Here is a 23,973-nt window from a genome sequence, read left to right as displayed (position 1 = left end):
TGGCGGTTTTAAAATGTAAAACCATCAAATTTGGCGTATTTGGCGCCACGGCACGGCGCCAAATATGAGTTTTACACGGAAATATGAATGAACCCTTCATCTGGGGTCCTAGTAGATTCTAAAAAAACATAGTGGGTACCCTGGACTCAGACGACAGGTCGTGAGTGTCCCTTGTGAGCAAACGTTGGGAGACCTCCATTGTTAGTTTACAATAAAAATTTGAGTACAATATGTAAAATGAAGTAAAGTTGAGATATATAACGAGGCAAGATGAGACTATGTATGATCTTTGATTCCAATTAGACCTAGATTTTATTACTGATTGCAAAAATAAAGTTAAACGTGCAAAACGGCGTCACGAGTATGCAAATAAACACATAAAATACAATCCACGTTGTTTTGCCACTTTACAAAGTTCACGGTGAACTGGAATTTCATGGAATAATTAATTAAGCACATTTGATTTTAGTAAACCGGTCCAAGTCTGGAAGTCAAACTCATTCCATTAATTCTACGAATGGACGATACAGTTCTTCTTATCAAAAAATAATTAAGTCTTCTCGGAAATAAAAATATCTGCATAATTTCCTTAAAAAATGGATATATTTCCATTTGTACAAGTTTCTGCGAACCAGAAAGACAGCAAATTCTCCCAAATTCTCGCCGTTTTGCTGGAACGCCTGCCAAAATCTTGCTTTGTAAGTAAAAACGAGTTTATTATTTTCGTGTAAAATTATTATAACAATTTTGCAAATATCTTTTTTCGCGAATCTAATCTCATAAATATTTGCATATTTACTCACATAGGTTTACAACGCGGTCAAAATATCGCCCCGATTTCCGAACCACTCAAAATTATTCTACGTCAATCTACCCGGTGGTGACAATAATAATTCAATTTCTTCTACTTCTTGGATCTTTGTCACCCATTTTACTGAGGTCTGTACACTCTCATTTTCTATAAAATGGAAGTCTCCCAGCGCATGTTCTCCGATTTTGAACAAATTAGTGCAAATTTAATTGGGATGAAATTTGCAAACGACACGACCTCCCAATGGGCACGTTTGGCAGAAATATTTGCATCCCAAGAGGAAAAAACGCGTCCTAAAGTCCACAAATTTTACACGTCCGAATTTCCGAATTTACTCTGCATTTTACCCTCTTCGGATGCAAATATCTCTGACAAACGTGCCCATTGGGAGTTCGCACTAGTACTAGTTAGTACAATTAGTACTAGTTGGGCAGAGATATTTGCATCCGAAAACTTGTAGTAAATTTGGAAAGTGTAAAATTTGTCGACTTTAACTCACATTTTCTTCTCTCCGGATGCAAATGTCTGCTAAATGTGCTCATTGGGAGATCGGATCTTTCGCAAATTTCACCCTAATCAAATTTGCGATCGATTGACAACAATTTGCTAAAAATTGGACAGCATACGCAGCGAGACCTCCATTATGAGTCTCAATTTTCGAAATAAAAAAACTACCATATTTTTGCATGTTTATAATTAGGACCACGGTCAGAACATCTTAATTTCCTCCCCACTTCGACCACAAGATGCGCCTTTTTCCCCCTCGGAGAAAGCCGTCCTTGTCAAACTCTTATCGCCCAGCGTTATCTTCGCGTGGGACGAGCCACACTGGTTCGTCGGCCTGGACATTCCTGTAGGACGACTCATAACTGAAATCTGTGTCGAGGAGAAAGGTCAAGTCATCGAGATCCAGCCGGACACCTTGATGTACATGGATTTCAGAGATGAAGAAGTGCTGCCCGTTCTGGACAAGGATTTAACAACGGAAGCAGAGTTAGTACTTAATACTTCGAAATTAAATCCACGCAAGACTTGATGACGTATCACCAAATTCGTAAAAATCTCCACATTTTGCAATTAATATTATAGTATAGTATTTATTGATATACGGCCTGCAGCCCTGATCAACATGTCATCATTGATTATTACAAAACATCATTACATTAATAAGTCATAAAAATTGAATACGTCAATCCAATAGCAAAATACAGATTTAAAAAAGTTGCGATTTGTTATGTTATCGTTGTCATTATACATCTCACAATGGAGGTCTCCCAACGTATGCTCACAGATCTGAACCAAACTAGCGTCAATCGATCACAAATATAATTAGTATGAAATTTGCAAATGGAACTATCTGCCAATGCGCAGGTTTGGCGGAGATATTTGCATAAAAAGAGGAGAAAACCCACTCAAATGCAGGGAAATTTTTCAATTTCCAAATTTGCTGCGCATTTTTCCCGCTTTGGATGCAAATATCTCCGCTAGACTTGAGCACTGGCAGATAGTACCATTTGCAAATTTCATACTAATTATATTTGTGATCGATTGACGCTAGTTTGGTCCAGATCTGTGAGCATACGTTGGGAGACCTCCATTGTCAGTGAAGGTAGTAAAATCTTGGGTATACGTACACAAATGTTTAATTCTGCTAGGGGTAAGAATTTTGCAGTGTAAAGTAAGGTGGTCAACGGTGGCGTCAGACTCGGAAGTGCAGAATGGACACTTCGTGGTGATTATTATTTTTCGATCACCCAATTTTATGGAGTATAGTCCATTTTGCAATTAATTATGCCCACACTTGATTGACACGTACATAGTTTTAGCTATGCTTGTAGAAAATTTAGATTGGTATAGTCAATTGCATGCTTTAAGCTCATATGCTACGGGTATTTGAACCATATTTGGAATCGAATATGGTGATTTATTAACTTTTTAGCATGCAAATCGCATTAACGAAATATGTACCTATGTTGTATTTCCGATGTGAGAACAAACGCAGTTTGAGAAGCAATAACATTACCAACACCACCAAGAGGAGAGAATAATCTGTATTCTTCATCAATTAAATTCCACTGTGTCTCTGAATTATTTATTGCTTGAAAGCAGTCAAGATTCTCCAAGATTCTCATTTTTGATCATTTCTCGTCTCTAAATCATAAGTCATACAGGAAAATGTAATCAGAAATTCATCAATACCAACTTCAATATCAGAAAAGTATTATCTGACATTCTTTGAGGAATATAATACTTTTTCCAAAATACTACATTCGTCCTTTGACTTATTCAAGAATAATTAAATTTAATTACTTAAATTGAATTAATTAAATTGAATTACTTAAATTGAATTAATTAAACTTTAATAATTTGGATTAATCCAGTAAATTTTTAATCATTTCCCATCTCTGGGAATTTATTTTAAAATTTTGGAGGACAAATTTGCAGTCAGTGAGTTGCTTAAAGGAATGGCGTTGAGTTTTTTGAGCCAGTTTCGACGAGTTCCAATTTTTCTGAAGGTTTCTTAAACTTGAGATCTCCTCCTTTAAAAAGTGTCAAAATCTGAAGTGGATATTTCTTAAAAAATTGGGAACGACCTAACTTCTAACAAAGAATTAGCTTGCAAAATATTATGAAAACATACGCTCCTTATGCCTTGATTGCATTTTTATTAATTTGTATTTTATTCTATCTTCCTCCACCTTCAACATCACGGAGTGACACAGTAGGTTCCGCCCAGGAGCCGGAGACATCTGCCTGACTTAAAATAAAAAACTAAAAGTACCTCGTGCACCTCGCATACCACTTCTTCCTCACAGTTCTTTCAGGCAGCAAAGGAGACGGATGCCGTGAAGAAGATTCTTAATTATTTTTTGAATCTTGTATTTAACCCACACCTCGTCGTTGACCTGCACTTTGTTTGACCTGCACCAACCGGTTCGGCACAGGGTAAGTAAGGATTTTGCTTATTACTGGGGGAGTTGGAGGTAGAAGAGAGAAAATAGGAAAAGACTTATAGGTAGCTTTTTTATTTGAAGTCCAGACTATTAAATTCATTATTTGCTCGCCTAGAGAATATCTAAAGTACTCGCAGACACTCTGAATGAGTGACGAGCTCTGTGGTGACCTTGTTGAGGCCCACGCATCGGAACTTTTCAATAGAATCACAATTTATTTTCACATTTTGTAGATGAGCAATAATAATGCAAATGCTGCTGCGCCCCCACAAGTGCCCTCCTGGTCCTTAGGACTCTCAGACGAAGAGGAGGATGAGAACAATCATGACGATGGTGGCTTGAATGTTAACGGGATAATTGGAACAGATACAGGGGATAGTGATAGAGATGAAGATCCTATCATTCAAAATATTTTACAAGATTGTCAAAAGGAGGTCGAATATGGCCCAGATTTGTTATCGATTCCAGCCGTACGCAAGAACACCTTCTTCCACTTTTACATCAAGCTCGGCGAATTTAAACTTCAATCGCCCGTTCTCCAATTATCATCAACGGGGGAATGGGCAGCCTCGATTTCGCCCGAACTTCAGCCAGAGTCAGCATCGACCTCGATTTCAACAAGCGTCGAACCGATTTCAACGGCGATAAGTAGAGATAGGTCAATGGTATGTTATCAAGCAGGAATATTGTCAAATTACATTAATGAGTGGCGTAAAATTACTAAAGATAATAGTATATTAGAGGCTATAGTAGGGTACAAGCTCCCATTTAAAGAGATTCCTTTTCAATTGACAGAACCAAGTGGTACTAAACTTTCGGAAACTGAGGTCAGATTAGTTGATGAAACAATCAGGAAATTAATGTTAACGGAGGCAATTTCAGAAGTATGTGATGAGCCTGGGCAATTCATTTCTAGTATTTTCACGGTAGCGAAACCTGATGGTTCTCGTAGACCAATTATTAATTTAAAAAAGTTGAATGATTATTTAGACTGTCCTCACTTTAAAATGGAAAATATAAAAACAGCTTCGCAGCTTGTTTCGCAAGGTTCATATATGTGTGTCGTTGACCTTAAAGAAGCTTATCATGCCATCCCTATAGCAGCAGATCATAGGAAATTTCTTAAATTTAGATGGCGAGGGAAACTTTACAAATATAATTGCATTCCTTATGGGCTCTGTACAGCCGCACTATTATACACAAAGTTATTAAAGCCAGTAATCTCTCTTTTCAGGGCGACAGGTATTTTGTGCGTTTATTATCTAGACGATTTGTTAATTATTGGCTCATCTTACTCGGACTGCATGAAACATTTAAACTTTATATCCAATTTTCTAGAAACGCTAGGGTTTACAATAAATAAGGGAAAATCTCAATTGATCCCATCGCAAAGAGTCAAATATTTAGGTTTTCTAATTGACTCAATTATCATGAGGCTTATTTTACCATCCGATAAGGTAGCTCGAATCATAACTAAATGCAAGGAAGTTTTAGCGACCAATCAAATTAAAATTCAGACTGTTGCTGAGTTGGCAGGATGGCTTATCTCGGCTTGTCCAGCGACTAGGTATGGGTTTCTGTATACAAGAAGTTTGGAAATTGATAAAACTCGCAGTCTGTTGCATAGTAAGGGTAATTATTCTTCAAAAATGTCTATCATCCATGAAACAAGATTAGATTTAGAGTGGTGGATAAGTAATATTGGTTCAGAATGGCAATATTTACAAAAACCAGTACCAATATTTAAGATAACTTCCGACGCGTCTCTGTCAGGATGGGGTGCTCATTGTGGTGAACTGAGGGCAAAAGGTCGATGGGCGACCGAGCATATCGATTTGCACATAAATGTTCTTGAACTATGGGGTGCTTTTTATGCTTTAAAATCATTTGTTAATAAAACTAACGTGCATGTATTAATTAGAGTAGACAGCTCAACTGCAATGGCCTACATTAACAGGCAAGGAGGCTGCAAGTCAACTCAGTGTTTCTCAGTAGCAAAATTGATATGGCAGTGGTGCGAAAATAGAGGCATAATAATCACCGCAACTTGGATTAATACGAAGGAAAATTATACTGCTGATAAATTGTCTAGAGCAGAGAAAGATGCTTCCGATTTCATGCTAGGTACTAATTATTTTACAAAATTAACTAAAAAGTTTGGCTGCCCGAATATGGACTTGTTTGCATCATATCAAACTAAACAATGCAATGAGTTCTATTCTTGGAAACCTGATCCATTTTCTATAGGGGTAGATGCATTTACTTATGAATGGGAGGATGGTTTTTATGCATTTCCTCCATTTAACATGATAGGTCGTGTTATTAACAAAATCATTCAAGATAAATGTGAAGGTATTGTGGTAGCGCCCATGTGGCCAACTCAGGCTTGGTTTCCATTATACCAAAAAATAGCCAAATCGAATATTATTGAACTAGGCCCTAACAAAAATTTATTGTTTGACCCTTACTCCAGGAAACCTCATCAAATCAATTCCAAACTAAAACTAATGGCAGCAGTATTGTCTGGAAGGCCTTAAATAAGTTGAATTTGCCCGCAGATACTTTACAAATTATGGAAGCATCAAAGTCAAAGGGAACCTGGGCGCAGTACGAATCAGTCTTGAAGAAATGGGAATCTTTTTGCAATTTAAGCAATTTTTCAATGTGGGATGGAAATGTGAATAATGTCCTTCGGTTTCTTACATATTTATTTAATCAGAATCTAAGTTATTCAGTTATAAATACCGCTAGATCCACTTTGTCTACAATGTTCGGAAATGTCGATGGGGCCCCATTAGGTGTACATAGATTAGTTGTAAATTTTATGAAGGGAGTGAGCAGATTGAGGCCTCCAGCTCCGAGATATCATATTACCTGGGACCCCGATAAAGTTTTAAGGTTATTATCGTCGTGGTGTACGGACGAATGTAATCTTAAACAATTGTCATTCAAATTAATTGCGTTATTAGCCTTAGCCACAGGGCAAAGAGTTCAAACCTTGAGTTCGATTGAAATATCTAATATTGTCTGGGATGACAGCATTCAAATTAAATTAACAGGTAGCCTTAAGACAACTAGTGTAACAAGAAGTAATCCTATTCTGATTTTACCACCCTTCCATGATAAAAATTTATGCCCCGTATATTCCTTAAAGAAATACGCTAAATTAACTGAATTGTTAAGAAATAATGAACCTAAGTTATTTATTAGTTATGTAAAACCTCACAAAGTTGTTTCTTCTCAGTCAGTAAGTAGATGGCTAGTAGATGTATTAGATTTAGCTGGTATTGACACCAAACTTTTTCATGCACATAGTTATAGACATGCCTCCACTTCGAAGGCTGCTGCGGTTGGTGTAAATATTGATACCATATTTAGCAGAGCTGGGTGGACACCCGGATCTAAAACTTTTGCCAAATTTTATAATAGGCCAACTAGTAATGTCAGTGAATTTTCTGAGAAAGTCCTTGAAATTAGAAAATAATAACATACATTTACATAAATATTAATGATAATTAATAATGTTTTATTTAACTATGATGATGATGATTGTCCTATAAATAAATATATATAACTAGCCACTAATGACTGGTGTTTTTGGTTAAAATTATTTCCTCATCAACTTGACTTTAAAAGTCTACTGTGTCACTCCGTGATGTTGAAGGTGGAGGAAGATAGAATAAAATTGGAGATTTTGCGAGGCCGAAGGCCGAAGCAAAATCGGAATTTTGTAATATCTTCAGACATCACGGACCCTCCAACCCACCCCCAGTAAATTACAAGTTGATTCGGCTTTGAAAACTGTGAGGAAGAAGTGGTATGCGAGGTGCACGAGGTACTTTTAGTTTTTTATTTTAAGTCCGGCAGATGTCTCCGGCTCCTGGGCGGAACCTACTGTGTCACTCCGTGATGTCTTCCGGTTACGGAAGATATTACAAAATTCCGATTTTGCTTCGGCCTTCGGCCTCCCAAAATCTCCAATTTTATTGATACCGTCAACAGGAAACATTCTGAATTTCTCATCAAATCCCTCAACGTTTCCGACGGGACGGAATTCATTTCCAAAAGTTGGAAATATTCAAAACCCGACGTGACCAATCTCTCGGTGGAACGATTCCTCCAAGAAAACGAGTCCGGTGGGGTGTACCTTACCGGAAGTGACGAAACGCCCGTGAGCGGGATCATCCTGCATGCCTTCGGTCTCCTCAGGTTCGTTCTGTGGCTTCAATTTTTCTCAATTTTCTAATGTTTCTTATTTTTGTAGTTTCCTAAATTTTCAATTTTCTAAATTTTCTGAATTTTACGTATAAATTTCTAAATTTTGCCTGTATGTTTTTAAATTTTGGGAATAAATTCTCTAAATTTTGTCTATAAATTTTCTAGGTTTCGCGTATAAATTTTCTAAATTTTGCGAATAAATTTTATAAATTTTGCGTATAAATTTCTAAATTTTGCGTATATATAAATTTTCTCAATTTTCCGTATAAATTTCTAAATTTTGCGTATATATAAATTTTCTAAATTTTTTGTATAAATTTCTAAATTTTGCGTATATATAAATTTTCTCAATTTTGCGTATAAATTTCTAAATTTTGCGTATATATAAATTTTCGAATTCTTTATTCAGCATGCTCTACACTTCGGAGGGTGAACGGGGCAAAGGTCTTGCCAAGCTTGCCATCAAATGGGCGTCACGAGAAATGATCAAATCCGACCTATTTCCAGCCTCTTCGATTCAAAGTTTGAATCAGGCGTCGCTCCGAACTCATGAAAAAATCGGGTTTAAAAATGCCGGGTCGTTGTACTGGATCGTGTATGCGCCTCATTAACAATTAATGAATCAATTAATTGGTAGTTAATTATTATTAATTAATTATTAATTCCTGCAAATTCATAATTTCGTGTTACATAAAAAATAAAAATTTCTTAAATGAAATAGAATGGAATATCATAAATAATTAAATAATTAATAGTTAATTAATTATTATCCTGGGTTATGAATAATTTTTGGAAGTTCATAATTTCGAGTTTAAAATTATTTCTAAAAATTTCCTCGTATTTTATGAACAATTATGATTCTGTTATTAATATGAGAAATAAAGGTTGCAATTTCTAAAATGATTTGAACAATTTAAAAAATTGTAAATCTTAAGAAGAAAAATGTCAGAAAACTTACTTTTGAATATAATAAAATAAATTTAGTATTTTGCAGAAATTTAATTTATGAATATGGAAATATTTTAGGTTAAAAAAATATATGTATACATGAAAATGGATTTATGGAGCCGGTATCATATCACCTGCTAAAAACTCGCATAAAATATGTACCCGTGCAAAATAAATAACCAGAATTACGTGTGATTGGGTCCAATCCGGCATAATTTTTGCAACTTAACTCAAAATAAGGTAGTAATGAATCAATACCATGGCGAATCACTACATGTCCTACCACGTCAGTTACGATTTGTCGTAGAACTGGTAATAAGTTCAGGGAAATTCAAATTCATTACCAAATATTAAGGAAGTGAATACCATTATGTATCAAATTTGAATTTCCCTGAACTTATTATTACCATTTCTACGACAAATCGTAACCGACGTGGTAGAGACATATAGTGATTCCGCATGGTGATGATTCATTACTACCTTATTTTGAGTGTTCAAGGTTAACTGGGTTGGATTTACATCATAAAATAAATTCCATTCCATCAGTAAAACCGGTCGACAAAAGTCCGTGACAATTCCACATTTTGAGACAAACCAGTGGAATGAGCTGCCAAAATTCTTGTTAAAGTTTCGCACAAAATTTATTTACAAAACGTCTCCCCTCGAAATGACTACCCCCGAAATTCCCCCCTTTGTCCAAGTTCCCAGTGGGGACGGGCAGAGTGACGAAATTAAAACAATTCTCACCATTTTAGAAAAAAGATTGCCAAAATCGTGTTTCGTAAGTGAAACATAAATTTTGCATGGGATTTTCTAAAAGTTTTAAATTTCCTTCTTTGTCATTTGCTAAATTTCAAATGTTCTTAATTTTCAAAATTTTGCATGTAAATTTTCTAAATGTTTTAATTTTCTAAATATTCGTGAACCTCTTGTTTCTCAATTTTGCTAAGGAGGAGAGTACGCCAACCAGATAATGACAGATCTTGATGTCCTTTGGATATATGGTAGTACCCCCTCTGAAAGTAAAAAGTGTGAAGCGGTTTGATGCCATGGCCCAATTTACGCCCGTCACACCCCTTTGAAGGCACGCCCGATGCCAAACTAACTGCACTAAAAAATTCGCCAAAAATCCAATTTTGTTCGGATTTTCATAATAGTTACATATTTATGATCCCAAATAGTTAAGGTAATATAGTCTACGTCTATGTCACCACCACATCTCCTGGCATTAAAAAAATGATGACGAAAGCACATAGGTGGCGGTGGCACCCCGATTTGTGCACCAGAACACACCATTCTGAGCTGCGTCTGTACAAATTTGATGCTCTACGAGGGTGTGCACAAATGGGGGTGCCACCGCCACCTATGTGCTTTCGTCATCATTTTTTGATGCCAGGAGATGTGGTGGTGATGCGGAGGTGCCATCCCCCAGGTGGGCCAAATGTACACCGAGTTATTTGGTTGGCTCTCCCGTTCCTCCATAAGCGTCACTCGAATACATAAGATCGATTCTTCTGGTAGAATCTATATTCTGTGCCATCCACCCAAAAGAGCTTTGGATCAAGCAAGTCCGACGTCGAAAAAAGGGGGTCCAGGCACGACGTCCAAAAATTATATTAGCCGAGAAGCCGAATTATCCTATTATTTTACACCAGTTTATTTTATTTTGACGTAGAAGTCATTCAATTACCCAAATTCTTGACACGAATTGAATAATTTGAACGCCAAAATAAAATAAGCTGGTGTTAAATAATAGAATAATTCGGCTGACTCGGCTAATATAATTCTTGGACGTCGTGCCTGGACGCCGTTTTTCGACGTCGGACTTGCTTGATCCAAAGCTCTTTTGGGTGGATGGAGAGTCTGAAAGCAATAGTACGCATGTGAAAAACCGGTCGAAAAAAGTCTGTCACAATGAAAATGCCACATTCTTGGATACTACACGAACCAGTGAGTTCAAAATTCTGACCAAAAGTTTCCCATAAAATTTATTCAAGTAATTGCAAAGTTTCTTTCCACTGATCTTGAGAAATGGCTACCCACGAAATTCCCCCCTTTGTCCAAGTGCCCAGTGGGGACGGTCAGAGTGACGAAATTAAAACAATTATCACCATTCTAGAAAAAAGTTTGCCAAAATCGTGTGTTGTAAGAGGAACATAAATTTTGCACGTAATTTCATAAATTTAATTTTAACGTTTTGCAATTTGCTAAATTTCAAATTTTAAGATTTGAATCGAATTGCGAATTCTCAATTCTCAATTTTTCATGTAAATTTTCTAGGTATCTTAATTTCCTAAATGTTCTAAAAAAATTTCTAAACTTTGCTCGTCAATTTGAAATATTATATTTTAAAGTTTATTTTTCTAAAATTTCGTAAAGTTTCATTTCCTAAATTTCCTAAATTTCCTAACAGATTTACAACGCTGTCAAAATGGCTCCTCGATTTCCTCATCACACGAAAATATTTTACATGAATCCGAAATCTTCCTGTGCTCGGACGGAAGTTCACTCACATTCTTGGATCCTCTTAACCCACGCGACTGAAGTAATCAATTTACATATTTATTTAATTAATTAAATGCTAATCAACTGATAATCCCCTTATCTACCTCCATCCGTCAGGATCACGGCCAAAAAGTTCGAATTTCATCGCCATCCTCGCACAAATATTCGTCCCTCGAGAAGGCCGGCCTTGTCGAAACGTTCGCCTCGAGTACGGCCTTCAACTGGGAAGAACCCCACTGGTTCGACGCCCTGGACGCCTACGTGACCCGAATTATCACCAAGGTCAGCACAGAGGTCAAATTGCGCCACTTCATATTACTCTTTTTTCTGCGAATAATTTATTTCTTTTTTGGCACAAAGTCGCCAAATATTTTGACTTATAATTAATCTTATTTTTAAAAATTTACGATATCAATATTATGTATGGAACCATTCATTATGTGCAAAGTCTGGCTGCTATGATTATACCTGTTCAAAAAACTTTTTTCATTCAAAGTTCAGTCATCCCGATTTCAGACTGAAGATTTTCATTCACATTCAGTCATTTTCGTTCAAATTCATTTCATTTCACTTCATCTTGATCGAACTTCATTTCCTACTTCGTCCCATCTATTGAGCATAGGGTGACAAATTAAAGGATTGAGAAATCCTTTCATTCACTGTTGCCCATCTGAAATGACTAATCCTTCACTCATTTTCATTCAAATGACAGGAATTTCATTCTTATTCACTATAATTCTATATCATAATTAGTTACATGAATGAAAGTGAACAGGTATGGCTATGATGCAATAAAGCAACTATTAATAATTAGGTCAGCACCGAGGTCAAATGTCACAACATCGAAACCTACCCGTACACCCTAATGTACATGGAAAAAAATGATGATGATCACGCCATGGAGAAAAAGCTTCAGAGTGAGCTGGACGAGGCGGAACGGTAATAAAATTAGGTTGATAGAACAATTCAAACTCAAATTCAAACTCGCATACAATGCCACCTTAAGTTCTTACCAAAAAAATGGACATAAGTTTAATTAGTATTGTGAACTTTGCCACCCAACAATTGCCACCCACCAATTGTCACTCGACAATTCCCGATCTATTCCCAAATTCCCACCCTTGCATTGTCTGTGTGGCATGAACTGACCCTTCAAATAATACCACCTCACACAGATATGCAGGGTGAAAATTTGCATAGAACGGGAATTAATAAATGTAAATTAATGGATGGCAATTGTTAAGGGAAAATTAGTCGGTGGCAATTGGTGGGTGGGAATTAACACCTTAATTTTGTGTAACATTTATCCTCAGAAGTCATCCCACCCTCGAAATTAAACCGTTAGACGTCTCCCACGGGACACAGTTTATTTCCTCCACGTGGACCTACGCCACACCCAAGACGCACCTCCCCGTGGCCAGAATTTTGCAAAAAAATCCATCCGGTGGGGTTCACCTTGCCGGAAGTGAGGCGCCCCCCGTGAGTGGCATCCTACTCCATGCGGACGGCTTTCTCAGCATGCTCTATGTTTTTAATCGTAAATAAATTCCTAAGAGGTGCGTGAGTTGTAAATTCACGTTAGTTAATTATGAGTGTGTGTTTGTCGAGTGTAGCGCAACTTGAATTACTGTGCACCAAATTCTAGCATAAAGCTCTATGGCTGTGTAAATGATTCGTAGACAACTTCAATTGGTTAATTTTATATTAATAGTAACTGGTTTATTTCTGGTTTAATTCATAAGTACATACAGACTTGCATGATACTATTTCTATTATTAATGGTTAATATGGGGTAATGTGATACGTTAATTTCTTATGGGTAAACTGATACAATTCCTATGGGTAATTTGATACTAATAATTTTGCAATCTCAATTTCTCATTTGAGGCAATGTGAGACTTGCGATTCACTCTTGTGCAGAACAACCCTGTGTTACAAAAATATTAAATGGGCGTTACGCGGGCTCTGGTCCGTGGCTACCTTTATACTGCAGAGCGGACGGAAAAGCACCCGTGTATGCTAACTAATACATTCCATTTTCCAACTAAAAATAAATCTATTTGCAAGTTATGCAAGTTATGTAAGTTACATAAATCATTGTTTGTTCAACATTGTAACAAATACATGCATACATAAATTACTACCATTTTACCTGTTTAGCAAACTGCAAAACTGGACAACTCAATCTACATAAGATGAGTTTGGAAGATGTGAAAGTGATGCAGCGTAACATACCTGCCATCACTTCCGCATATACATTGATTTGCATGCTTCTACTGAAATACCTATGTAAATTGCGCTAAATCTGCATCTTAAATGCAGACTGACAAAACAATGCAATCTACACATTCCAACTCCAAATACATTAATATTCCTACATATTAGGAATCTGAACACTCTACACTTCGGAGGCCCACCGGGGCCAAGGATTCGCCAAACTGGCCATCAAATTAGCGGCGAAAGAAGTCCTTAAATCCGGCCTTTTTCCCGCCTCTGCCATCGAAGCGTGGAACACGCCTTCGCTCAAGACGCATGCGCAGCTTGGCTTCAAAAATGCCGGCTTGGTCCTCGCGATTATGTATGAACCGAGCAAGGAAAAATTGGCGGTGGTTAATCAGAAATGATTCATCATAAATATGTAAATGTGATGTAAATACACAAAAATAAATATCTAGAAATTTGCAAAAAATAATCAGAAAATTTGCAATGCTTAATCAATAATGATTGATCATGTATATGTAAAACTTGCAAAAATACATACGTATGTATGCCAATAATAATCACGCATATAATGACTTTGTCTCATTATTTTAGAAATTTTCCACTTCAATTTGACAAAGAGTTTCAATTCATCAAAAATTATTTGAACAACTACAAAAAATTAAGTAAATCTTAAGAAAAGTGTTCCATCAGAAGATTTTTTGAATAAAATAAACTTGGGCATCTAAGTTTTACCAAAATTTAATTGAAGCAGGGCATCTGGAATCGGTATATCTATCGTTACTGTTAAAAAACACGCATAAAATATGTACCACAGTGACATTGCAAAATTAACAACCAGAATCACATGCGGCATAATTTTGGCAACTTCAAGGTAAACTGGGTTCCATTCACCTCATAAAATTTTTCCAAACATACAAATGTAAAACCGGTCGACAAAAGTCTGTCACAATGACAATGCAATATTTTGCATATTCTTGGATACGACACCAATCAGAAAGTAACCCGTTCAAAATTCTGGCTAAAAAGTTTCCCAGAAATTTATTCAAGTAATTAAAAAGTGTTCAAAGTGATCCTGACAAATGGCTACCCCGGAAATTCCCCCCTTCGTCCAAGTACCCAGTGGGGACGGGCAGAGTGACGAAATTACCACAATTCTCACCATTTTAGAAAAAAGATTGCCTAAATCGTGTTTTGTAAGTGGTACATAAATTTTCGGAATTTTATAAACCTTGTAAATGTTCTAAATGCTTTTAATTTCCCAAACGTTATGAAATATATTTTTCTTAATTGTCTAAATTTACTAAATATTATTAAATTTATTTTTACAAATTTCCTACATTTTCTAAATTGTCTAAATATTCATAACTTTCTTTTCAAAATTTCCTTAATTGTCCAAATTTCCTTAAAATTTGAATTCTAATTTTCTAATTCAAATTTTCTAAATTTCAAACATTTTTTTCTCTTATCCACATGAATTTTTCCATCCCACAGATTTACAACGCTGTAAAAATGGCTCCTCGATTTCCTCATCATACGAAAATATTTTACATGAATCCGAAATCTTCCTGTGCTCGGACGGAAGTTCATTCACATTCTTGGATCGTTTTAACCCACATGACTGAAGTAATCAATTTACATGTTTACTTAATTAATTAAATACTTATCAACTGATAACCAGAGGGCGAGTTTATCAGAAAAATTTCAATATACTTTTACATATTGTCACATATTTCTTACGACATATATGTCGTAGCTTTTCGGAAATATAAACATCTATAAATATTTCCACTATTATTTGAAAAATACGGAAATCTTTTATATATATATTTTTTACTAAGCCAATTTTGTCAATATTACAAAGAAGTGAGACGATTTTTTTGTGCCAACTAAAATTGGACCACAAAAAATTCAGACCATTGCACAAATAATTTTAGAAGATACAATTTTTGCGAAAATTCTAACTTTTTACACATTTCGTAAATATTTTGGTATTTTTTTTACAAATATTAAATTCGATTTTCCGTAAATATTTATATATCCACCCTCCGCTGATAACCCTAACTTATCTCCATTTTAACGACAGGATCACGGCCAAAACATTCTAATCTCTTCGCCATCCTCGCTTAAATATTCGTCCCTCGAAAAGGCCGCGCTCGTCGAAACGTTCGCGTCATGCAGCGCTTTCAACTGGGAAGAGCCGCACTGGTTCATCGCCCTGGACGCCTACGTGGCCCGAATCATCACCAAGGTCAGCACAGAGGTCAAACGTCACAACATCGAAACCTACCCAGATACTTTAATGTACATGGAAAAAGATGATGACGCCATGGCGCAAAAATTGGAGGGTGAGCTGGACGAGGCGGCACGGTAATCATACATGTTCACATTCATTCATTTAATGATGAATGAATAAATTATTCATTCAATATTCAAAATTTGAATTAATATTGAATGAATATTTTATTCATTCATTTGTCGTTTGCACATTTGTCATATCCGGACTTACATATAGGTAATTTTATTTTTGAAATAATCCCAATTTTGTGGGGAATTTTTGTAATTAAAAAAATAGCTTTTATTAAAAAAAATAATTTTTTTATTAAAAAAATTGAAAATTTAATAACGTATGTTATGTTATCAAATGCTTTACAAAATCTCAATTTTTCTTACACCTTTTCTTACAGCTTTCTCCTTCAAGAACTTTTAAACGGGCAGAACTACGAATATTTTTAAAATAATTTTTATTTTTGTGTATATTTTTTACCAAAAAATCTCTACGGACGTATCCGCCAAATTGATAATACTTCTTAAATAAATGCTTGTCTTTCACGTGTCGAATATTGTAATTAATTTGCGAATTTTCCTTGCAGAAATTATCCTACCATTCAAATCAAACCGTTAGACGTCACCCACGGGACACAGTTTATTTCCTCCACGTGGAAATGCGCCACGCCAAAGACGCACCTGCCCGTGGCCAGATTTCTGCAGAATAACGTATCCGGTGGAGTTTACTTGGCCGGAAGTGAGGCGCTCCCCGTGAGTGGGATCCTCCTCCACGCGGACGGCCTGCTCAGCATGCTCCACACTTCGGAGGCCCACCGGGGGAAAGGATTCGCAAAATTCGCGATGAAATTAGCGACTAAAGAAATCCTCAAATCGGGGCTTTTTCCAGCGTCTTCCGTCGACCCGTGGAACACGCCCTCGCTCAAGACTCATGACCAGCTTGGGTTTAAAAACGCAGGCTTGGTCTTCTGGATTATGTATGAACTGAGCAAAGAAAAATTGGCGGTGCTAAATCAGCAATGATTTAATCGACAAAATATGCAGTAAATAAACATGCAAAAATATGTACGTACATTTGTAAAATATAATTGGAAAATTTACAGTCATGAATCAACAATATAAGCAAAAATAACTATGTACAAACACGTATGTAAAAACTAATCCGAAAATTTAAAAATATGTGCAAAAACATGTATGCAAAAAATGTACGTATATTTGCAAAAATATGGGGAAAATTGGCAGTCATTAATCAACAATATAAACAAAAATAAATATGTATGTACAAACACGTATGTCATATGTATGCAAAAAATTACCTGAAGATTTAAAACTATATGCAAAAATAAGTATTCAAAAATATATGTGCAAAAAATTATCGGAAAATGGGTACTCTTGAGTCAACAATATGTGCAGAAATAAGTACGTATGTTAGAAATAATCGGAAAATTACCACTTCCGATATAAAACCATGTGCAAAAATAACCATGCAAAAAATCATCATCGGACAATGACTTGTTCCTCCTCATCATTTAACAAATTTGTCACGTTTAATAAACAATACAATTTGTTAGGTGATTTGATTACCGTGAAGACGACGACGACGAATGAATCATGACACGTGCCCCACGTCAAATATCGACATTAATACTTATTCATTTTTTTAATAGTGAGTGCATCTGTTTGCCATCACGTACATACGTAAGCCAACCAGTGGCCGCGGAAGCTGTGGGGACATCGGGGGACATTGCCATTGTAGGATAAGGGAGGGAAGGGTTTGTATAACATGGGCAGATGATGGAGACGTCGAACAACCGTGGGGACATTGTCCCTCTGTCCACACCCACGCTTCCGCGGCCACTGATCGTCAATATCCACCGCACAAGGGAGACAACCAGTGGCCGCGGAAGTCGTGGGGACATCGGGGGATATTAGCATTGTAGGATAGGGGAGGGAAGGGTTTATACACTCAAAATAAGATAGTAATGAATCATTACCATGCGGAATGACTATGTGTCTCTACCACGTCGGTAACGATTTGTCGTAGAAATGGTAACGATAAGTTCAAATTTAATACATAATGGTATTCACTTCCTTAATATTTGGTAATGAACTTGAATTTCCCTGAAATTATTATTACCATTTCTACGACAAATTGTAACCAACGTGGTAGAGACACACAGTCATTCCACATGGTAATGATTCATTACTACTTTATTTTGAACGTAGAAGATGGGCACACTCTTAGAAACCTGGTTTTAAATCATTACCGACCGGAGTACATATATGACTCTACCGGCACTGGTATTAACGAGAATTACCGTTCGTAATGTGGTGGTAATGAACAATTTACCACTTAGAAGCAATTTACTACCAATCCGGTAGGAAATTATTACCAAATCAATACCAGCACGTGACTCTACCAGATTTTTAACAGTGCAGATTATGCTGACATCGAACCACCTTGGGGACATTTTCCCTCTGTCCCCTCCAACGCTTCCGCGGCCACTCGTCATGAAATTGCAGGGGTGGTGGCTGACAGTGGCCGCGGAAGCTGCGGGGACATTTGGGGACATTAACATTGTATGATGGGGGGAGGGAGGGGTTTTTATAAGATGGGCAGATGATGGGGACATCGAATAACCGTGTGGACATTGCTTTTTTGTCCCCACCCTTCCGCGGCCACTGAATCCAACCCTATGCGTAGCATAGCACATACCAAATTAGGACTGATTGGCACATTATGGCTACTATGTACCTATCTACATTTCGCGATAATATTAATATTCGCAATCATCGTGAATATCATCCAACTGTCTTCTTGATCATCTTCTTCTCTTCCCCGTAACCGGTTCCTTCACCTTTATTACGAATGTAATCCGTGCAAAAAACAATACATCCTTAATGTCGGGTAATAATCATCATCAAACAAAAACTTTGTTTCGTCTCCCATCCTATTTGACATATGCGAAATTTTTGCAAAAATCTGCAAAATTCTCAGACAATCCTCCCCTTACATATGCACATAAATTCATCTCTCCTCTTACATAATATCAATTTTTGCAAACAATCTGCAAATTCACAAACAATCTTCTCCACATATTCGTCTCTCTTTTACATACGAAATTTTTGCAAAAATCTGCAAATTCTCAAACAATCCTCCCCATACTTATATTCATCTCTCCTCTAACATAATATCAATTTTTGCAAAAATCTGCAAACTCTCAAACATACAGATTCTCTCCCCTTTTACAATACATATAAAATTTTTGCAAAAAATTTGCAAATCCTCCCCACATAACGGGACCTTTTATGACGCAGGCACGCATAATAAAGCACAATTAGCCGACAACTACCTATGCACATACACTCATATGCAAATACATACGCAAATAAAATGCAAATTAACCCTTTGCCCAGAAATCATCATCCTTCTCATGGGATTCCCACGAACTTGGTGGAAAAGCCATCGCAAAAAATGGCTACATTTCTCGGTAAGTGCACCACAAGGGGCACACACACAAACAATTTAATCAATCTGGGATCGCCAAACTTAGCAGGAAAAATTACTTGGATGGAGGAATGAACGGGTAAAATATGTATGCAAATTATGTACCACCACCACTACGCTCCGATCCGGATGTATAAAAGATCTTCAAAACCATCAAATCCGCATCAGTCGCCTGATAACGAACGATCTTATCTCAACTACTTCCTACTCTTAACCAATTCCGCAAAAATGAAGCCTGCCGTCGCTATTTTCGCCATTTTTCTTATCTTCGCCACCACGTGCCACGCCTCGTACGCGCCATACGTTCGCCCCGGTCACACGTGGGGTGGGTGGTCCGTCGCCACGCCGGTACAGCAACAGCCTCAACCAGTTGCATGCTTCTACCAAAATCGCTACTGTCAAGGTAAACATTTCAAATTCCTTGTGTATTTGGTAATAAAATTGTCACCGAAAAAATTCAACGTTGTCAGTACCACGCTGATATAAATTTCATGAAAGTTCATGACACATTATGAACAATTATTAGCAAACAAAATCGGTACCGTATATCCATGATAAATACTTAGTGTTACCTAAGTTTGTTAACGTATATATGTAAAAGTTGATGAATCGCTAAAATCAGCACATTTTTAATCTTTCCTCTGGGAATTTATTTTAAAATTTTAGACGACAAATTTGTAGTCAGTAAATTTATAAATGGAATAGCGTTGAGTTTTTTGAGCCAGTTTTGACGAGTTCTAATTTTTCTGAAGGCTTCGCAAACTTGAGATCTCCTCCTTCAAAAAGTGTCAAAATCTGGAGTGTATATTGTAAAAAAAATTAGCAACTTCCTGCTCTACAAATTTGTCATGCAAAATTAAAATATAAATTCTTGTGAATTTGTGTGAAAGACTGCTCCTTATTCGTGCACTACACTCCAACCTTCAGTTGATCTTGAAAATTCTTAATTTTCACTATTTCATAAATCGACTTTAAATCTCGGCATTAAAATCATCCAAACCAGCACGTTTTTATTAATTTCTTCCCTGTAGGAATTTATTTCTAGGAATTCACTAATCCATTTCTTACAATGGAGGTCTCCCAACGTATGCTCACAGATTTGGACCAAATTAGTGTCAATCGATCACAAATATAATTAGGATGAAATTTGCAACTGGAACTATCTGCCAATGCGCAGGTTTGGCGGAGATATTTGCATAAAAAGCAGAAAAAATGCGCAGGAAATTTGGAAAATGAAAAATATGCAAGCCTTTTGGTTCGTTTTCTCCTCTTTTCATGCAAATATCTCCGCCAAACCTGCGCATTGGGAGATAGTTCCATTTGCAAATTTCATACTAATTATATTTGTGATCGATTGACACTAATTTGGTCCAAATCTGTGAGCATACGTTGGGAGACCTCCATTGTCAGTCCATTTAATCCAGTGAGTTGATTAATGGAATGGCGTCGAGTTTTTTGAGCCAGTTTCGACGAGTTCCAATTTTTCTGAAGGCTTCCTAAACTTGAGATCTACTCCTTCAAAAAGGGTCAAAATCTGGAGTGTACATTTTACAAAAATTGACAACTCCCTGCTCTACAAATTTGTCTTTCAGAATTTTATAATAAATTCCCGTCAAATTATTAAAAATGGGCTAATTTTATCAATGAATCATCGAGTGCTAAATTGTCAATAATCTTTCTGTGCACAATTATTGTTACCATTCAGTGACAAAAAAATCGGTGTCAACTTTACCATAATTTTCTTGCATATAGGATCCCGCTACACCGTTCCGATCGGTCGTGGCGAGTGTCAAACCCTTCCCAGAGAACTTTGCGACTGGAACTTGTCCCTGGAAACGGGCAATTCCTGCATCCAAGTCTTTTCCAGTGACAACTGTTCGGAAACGTCGACCTTTCGAAAGTGGGGGCTCGCCTCGTCCGCCATTTTCCGAGCGAATCAGTGCACCTCCACCAAACTCAATGGCTTCGATGTCGTCCGATCTTTCAGGAGGTGTGCCTGCTAAAAATGAAATACAAAATTTTAAACTTTATTTATCCTCAGTTTATATTTATTAGAAATAAAACAAAACAATTTTTAGGAAACTTTACTTTTTATTTAGCATTTCATACTCGAATTGTTTATGAAACCGGCCAAAAATATGCTGTTAAAAAAATGTATACAATTGTAAAAATGAAAACTTTCGTTTATATTCATAAATTAATTCACAAGGGGGCTCGGAAACGGGGAACTTATCCACTGGACCAAACACATTTTATGATTTCTTACTTTTTATGTCTATTTAGAAATTTCATTTTTTCCAAAATAGATGAATTAAAAGTTATAAATGCATCCTATTGAATTGTTAAAAGTTAATTAATTCAATTTAATTATATTTAAATGAGTTAAGCGACGAATGGAGTATTTTGGAAAAGTTAAAATTATTTAAAAACTATCGCAGATGGTCAACGCGTGAGCTGTTTGTATCATTTCCGAAACATATTTTATGATTTTTTTCATGTTTATTCAGAAATTTCATTTTTTCCAAAATAGATTAATAAAAATTTATAAATACATCTTATTTATTTTTTTCTTAATTTGATTAATTTACTTATTCTTGAATGAGTTAAAAGACGAACAAATTCTTTTGAAAAAGTAATAATTTTCTGGAAACAATTGCAGATGATAATGTCGTATGATTGAATTTCAAATATTTCTGAACTAATTTTATGATTTATTTTGTACGCAATTTTATCCTCATTCGTATTTACAAAGTTAAATTTTTCTCGGGTAATCATCTTTCTTGGACAAACAAACAGTTGAAAATTTTTTATATTATATTTTTATTTCTTAAAAATCTTTGGTTCGTGAGCATATCCAAATTCAAGAAATTTTCAGGAAATTTTCGGTTTTATTTGTCATTTCAAACGTAAATTGTTCGTGAACCTGGTCAAAAATCCTGATCATTCACGTCACGGGTTAATATTCGTTAAAAATAAAAACAAAATTTGAAAAATATGTATCTATATAAGTGCAAAAATTGGAATTTCATTTCGCACGAATTGCTTATGAAACTGTGCAAAAATGTGCTACAAAATTCATTCTCATTTACACATTTTTGTTAAATAAAACAAAATTCAAGAAATTTTGAAGAAATCTTGGAAACTTTCGTTTTCATTATCTGTCGTCATTTCATACGCGAATTTGTCATGAAACTGCTCATGAATGTGGTACAAAAAATTCTTCTTATTTACAAATGCTGGTAACGTTTTAATATCTTTTTAAGAGATACAAATTAAAATTAAGAAACTTTCAAAAAATCTTGGAAACTTTCGTTTTTATTTGTAATTTCATATCAAAAAACAACAATCAATCAAAAGTTCACGTAACTTCACCAAAATATGGTATACAAACAAATCCCGCATTTGAATCATACCTGTTCACCTTCATTCATTTGAGTGATTATGATGGTGAGTGATAGTGAATGAAAATGAATTCCCTATGGTTTGAATGAAAATGATTGAAGATTCCGTCATTTCAGATGAGTGACTATGAATGAAAGGATTTTTCACTCATTTAATTTCTCACCCTATGCTTAATACATGGAGCGGAGTAAGAAATGAAGTCGGATGAAGTGAAATGAAATGAATTTGAACGGAAATGACTGAATGTGAATGAAAATCTTCAGTCAGAAATCGGGATTGCTGAACTTTGAATGAAAACTGAATTTTTGAACAGGTATGATTTGAATATGCTCAATTTTTAAGAAATAAAAACGAAATGTAAGAAATTTTCAAATGTTTGTTTGTACGAGAAAATGACTATCAAAGAAGAATTGAACTTTGTATTGTAAATACGAATGAAGATAAAATTGCGTAGAAAATAAGTTATAAAATAATAAAATATGTTCTGAAATAGAAAATAAGTCATAAAATAATAAAATATGTTCGGAAATATTTGAAATTCAGACTGATTCATTATCTGACATTATTTCCAGAAAATTATTACTTTTTCCAAAACAAATTACTCGTCGTTTAACTCATTCAAGAATATTTAAATTAATTAAACTAATCAAATTTTAAAAAATAAATAAGATATATGTATAAATTTTTATTAATTTATTTTGGAAAAAAATTAAATTACTGAATAAACACGAAAAAAAATCAGCGTGGAGCTACCTGTTAGTATTTACAGCTAATTTTTTTTTCGAAATAATCCATTCGTCGTTTAATTCATTCAAAATAATTAAATTGAATTAATCAAATTTTGACAAATTAGTCTTCTTCATTTAATTTTTTTTATTATTTAGGCAGAGAAAATTGAAATTTCTAAATAAACATACAAAGTAAGAAATTATAATTAAAATGTGTTCGAAAACGATTTGATTGGTCGCGTTACCATCCATCACTTGGCCCGGATCATAGCTCGCAGGGGACCATGGTCCCCGGGACCAATATGGGGGACCATTTGGTCACTGGTCTCTCGGGGACCAGGGGCCAGGGGCCAATTTTTTAGATGGTCCCCCGGGACCATGGACCATTTTTTC

At 35.7% G+C, this 23,973-nt stretch overlaps 5 protein-coding genes across 7 annotated transcripts; all 5 read left to right on the top strand.

The window, feature by feature from the left end:
• The first annotated feature begins 510 nt into the window (after positions 1-510).
• Positions 511-8,717, top strand: LOC118432871. Its single transcript, XM_022104229.2, has 5 exons — positions 511-698; positions 808-939; positions 1,512-1,804; positions 7,768-7,974; positions 8,393-8,717. Exons 1-5 carry the CDS (start codon positions 597-599, stop codon positions 8,592-8,594), a joined length of 936 nt encoding a protein of 311 aa, XP_021959921.1. The 5' UTR covers positions 511-596; the 3' UTR covers positions 8,595-8,717.
• Positions 3,287-7,771, top strand: LOC110855835. Of its 2 annotated transcripts, XM_035856696.1 has the most exons (3): positions 3,306-3,757; positions 3,999-4,430; positions 6,239-7,771. In XM_035856696.1, the coding sequence occupies exons 2-3, from the start codon at positions 3,999-4,001 to the stop codon at positions 7,247-7,249; spliced, it is 1,443 nt and encodes a 480-aa protein (XP_035712589.1). In that variant the 5' UTR covers positions 3,306-3,757; the 3' UTR covers positions 7,250-7,771. The 2 variants fall into 2 exon arrangements, with proteins under 2 accessions (XP_035712588.1, XP_035712589.1); XM_035856695.1 differs by having other exon boundaries at positions 3,287-3,757; positions 3,999-7,771.
• Positions 8,718-10,735: 2,018 nt separating the features above from the next.
• On the top strand, positions 10,736-14,085 carry LOC110855987. Of its 2 annotated transcripts, XM_035856692.1 has the most exons (6): positions 10,736-10,881; positions 11,345-11,476; positions 11,554-11,718; positions 12,251-12,375; positions 12,750-12,992; positions 13,822-14,085. In XM_035856692.1, the coding sequence occupies exons 1-5, from the start codon at positions 10,846-10,848 to the stop codon at positions 12,979-12,981; spliced, it is 690 nt and encodes a 229-aa protein (XP_035712585.1). In that variant the 5' UTR covers positions 10,736-10,845; the 3' UTR covers positions 12,982-12,992; positions 13,822-14,085. The 2 variants fall into 2 exon arrangements, with proteins under 2 accessions (XP_035712585.1, XP_035712584.1); XM_035856691.1 differs by lacking the exon at positions 13,822-14,085 and having other exon boundaries at positions 12,750-13,023.
• Positions 14,086-14,600: 515 nt separating this feature from the next.
• Positions 14,601-17,254, top strand: LOC118432914. The gene is made up of 4 exons (XM_022104426.2): positions 14,601-14,852; positions 15,151-15,282; positions 15,743-16,026; positions 16,530-17,254. Exons 1-4 carry the CDS (start codon positions 14,739-14,741, stop codon positions 16,963-16,965), a joined length of 966 nt encoding a protein of 321 aa, XP_021960118.2. The 5' UTR covers positions 14,601-14,738; the 3' UTR covers positions 16,966-17,254.
• A 2,359-nt stretch (positions 17,255-19,613) lies between these two features.
• Positions 19,614-21,537, top strand: LOC110855989. Its single transcript, XM_022104427.2, has 2 exons — positions 19,614-19,853; positions 21,203-21,537. The coding sequence occupies exons 1-2, from the start codon at positions 19,679-19,681 to the stop codon at positions 21,451-21,453; spliced, it is 426 nt and encodes a 141-aa protein (XP_021960119.1). The 5' UTR covers positions 19,614-19,678; the 3' UTR covers positions 21,454-21,537.
• The last annotated feature ends 2,436 nt before the right edge of the window (positions 21,538-23,973 follow it).

The sequence above is a fragment of the Folsomia candida genome, unplaced genomic scaffold (assembly GCF_002217175.1).
Source record: "Folsomia candida strain VU population unplaced genomic scaffold, ASM221717v1 Fcan01_Sc014, whole genome shotgun sequence".
Taxonomy (NCBI): domain Eukaryota; kingdom Metazoa; phylum Arthropoda; class Collembola; order Entomobryomorpha; family Isotomidae; genus Folsomia; species Folsomia candida.
Note: the sequence above shows the minus strand (reverse complement) of the source record. Positions and strands in the feature narration are given on the sequence as shown.

Excerpts from the sequence above, each read along its gene's own strand:
- LOC118432871 (XM_022104229.2), top strand. The coding sequence starts at position 597 with ATGGATATATTTCCATTTGTACAAGTTTCTGCGAACCAGAAAGACAGC. Across the intron at positions 940-1,511 it reads TTGTCACCCATTTTACTGAG|GACCACGGTCAGAACATCTT; the intron begins GTCTGTACACTC and ends GTTTATAATTAG. Across the intron at positions 7,975-8,392 it reads CATGCCTTCGGTCTCCTCAG|CATGCTCTACACTTCGGAGG; the intron begins GTTCGTTCTGTG and ends TTCTTTATTCAG.
- LOC110855835 (XM_035856695.1), top strand. The coding sequence starts at position 3,999 with ATGAGCAATAATAATGCAAATGCTGCTGCGCCCCCACAAGTGCCCTCC.
- LOC110855987 (XM_035856692.1), top strand. The coding sequence starts at position 10,846 with ATGAAAATGCCACATTCTTGGATACTACACGAACCA. Across the intron at positions 10,882-11,344 it reads CTTGGATACTACACGAACCA|ATTTACAACGCTGTCAAAAT; the intron begins GTGAGTTCAAAA and ends ATTTCCTAACAG. Across the intron at positions 12,376-12,749 it reads GAGCTGGACGAGGCGGAACG|AAGTCATCCCACCCTCGAAA; the intron begins GTAATAAAATTA and ends ATTTATCCTCAG.
- LOC118432914 (XM_022104426.2), top strand. The coding sequence starts at position 14,739 with ATGGCTACCCCGGAAATTCCCCCCTTCGTCCAAGTACCCAGTGGGGAC. Across the intron at positions 15,283-15,742 it reads TTTTAACCCACATGACTGAA|GATCACGGCCAAAACATTCT; the intron begins GTAATCAATTTA and ends TTTTAACGACAG. Across the intron at positions 16,027-16,529 it reads GAGCTGGACGAGGCGGCACG|AAATTATCCTACCATTCAAA; the intron begins GTAATCATACAT and ends TTTTCCTTGCAG.
- LOC110855989 (XM_022104427.2), top strand. The coding sequence starts at position 19,679 with ATGAAGCCTGCCGTCGCTATTTTCGCCATTTTTCTTATCTTCGCCACC. Across the intron at positions 19,854-21,202 it reads CCAAAATCGCTACTGTCAAG|GATCCCGCTACACCGTTCCG; the intron begins GTAAACATTTCA and ends TCTTGCATATAG.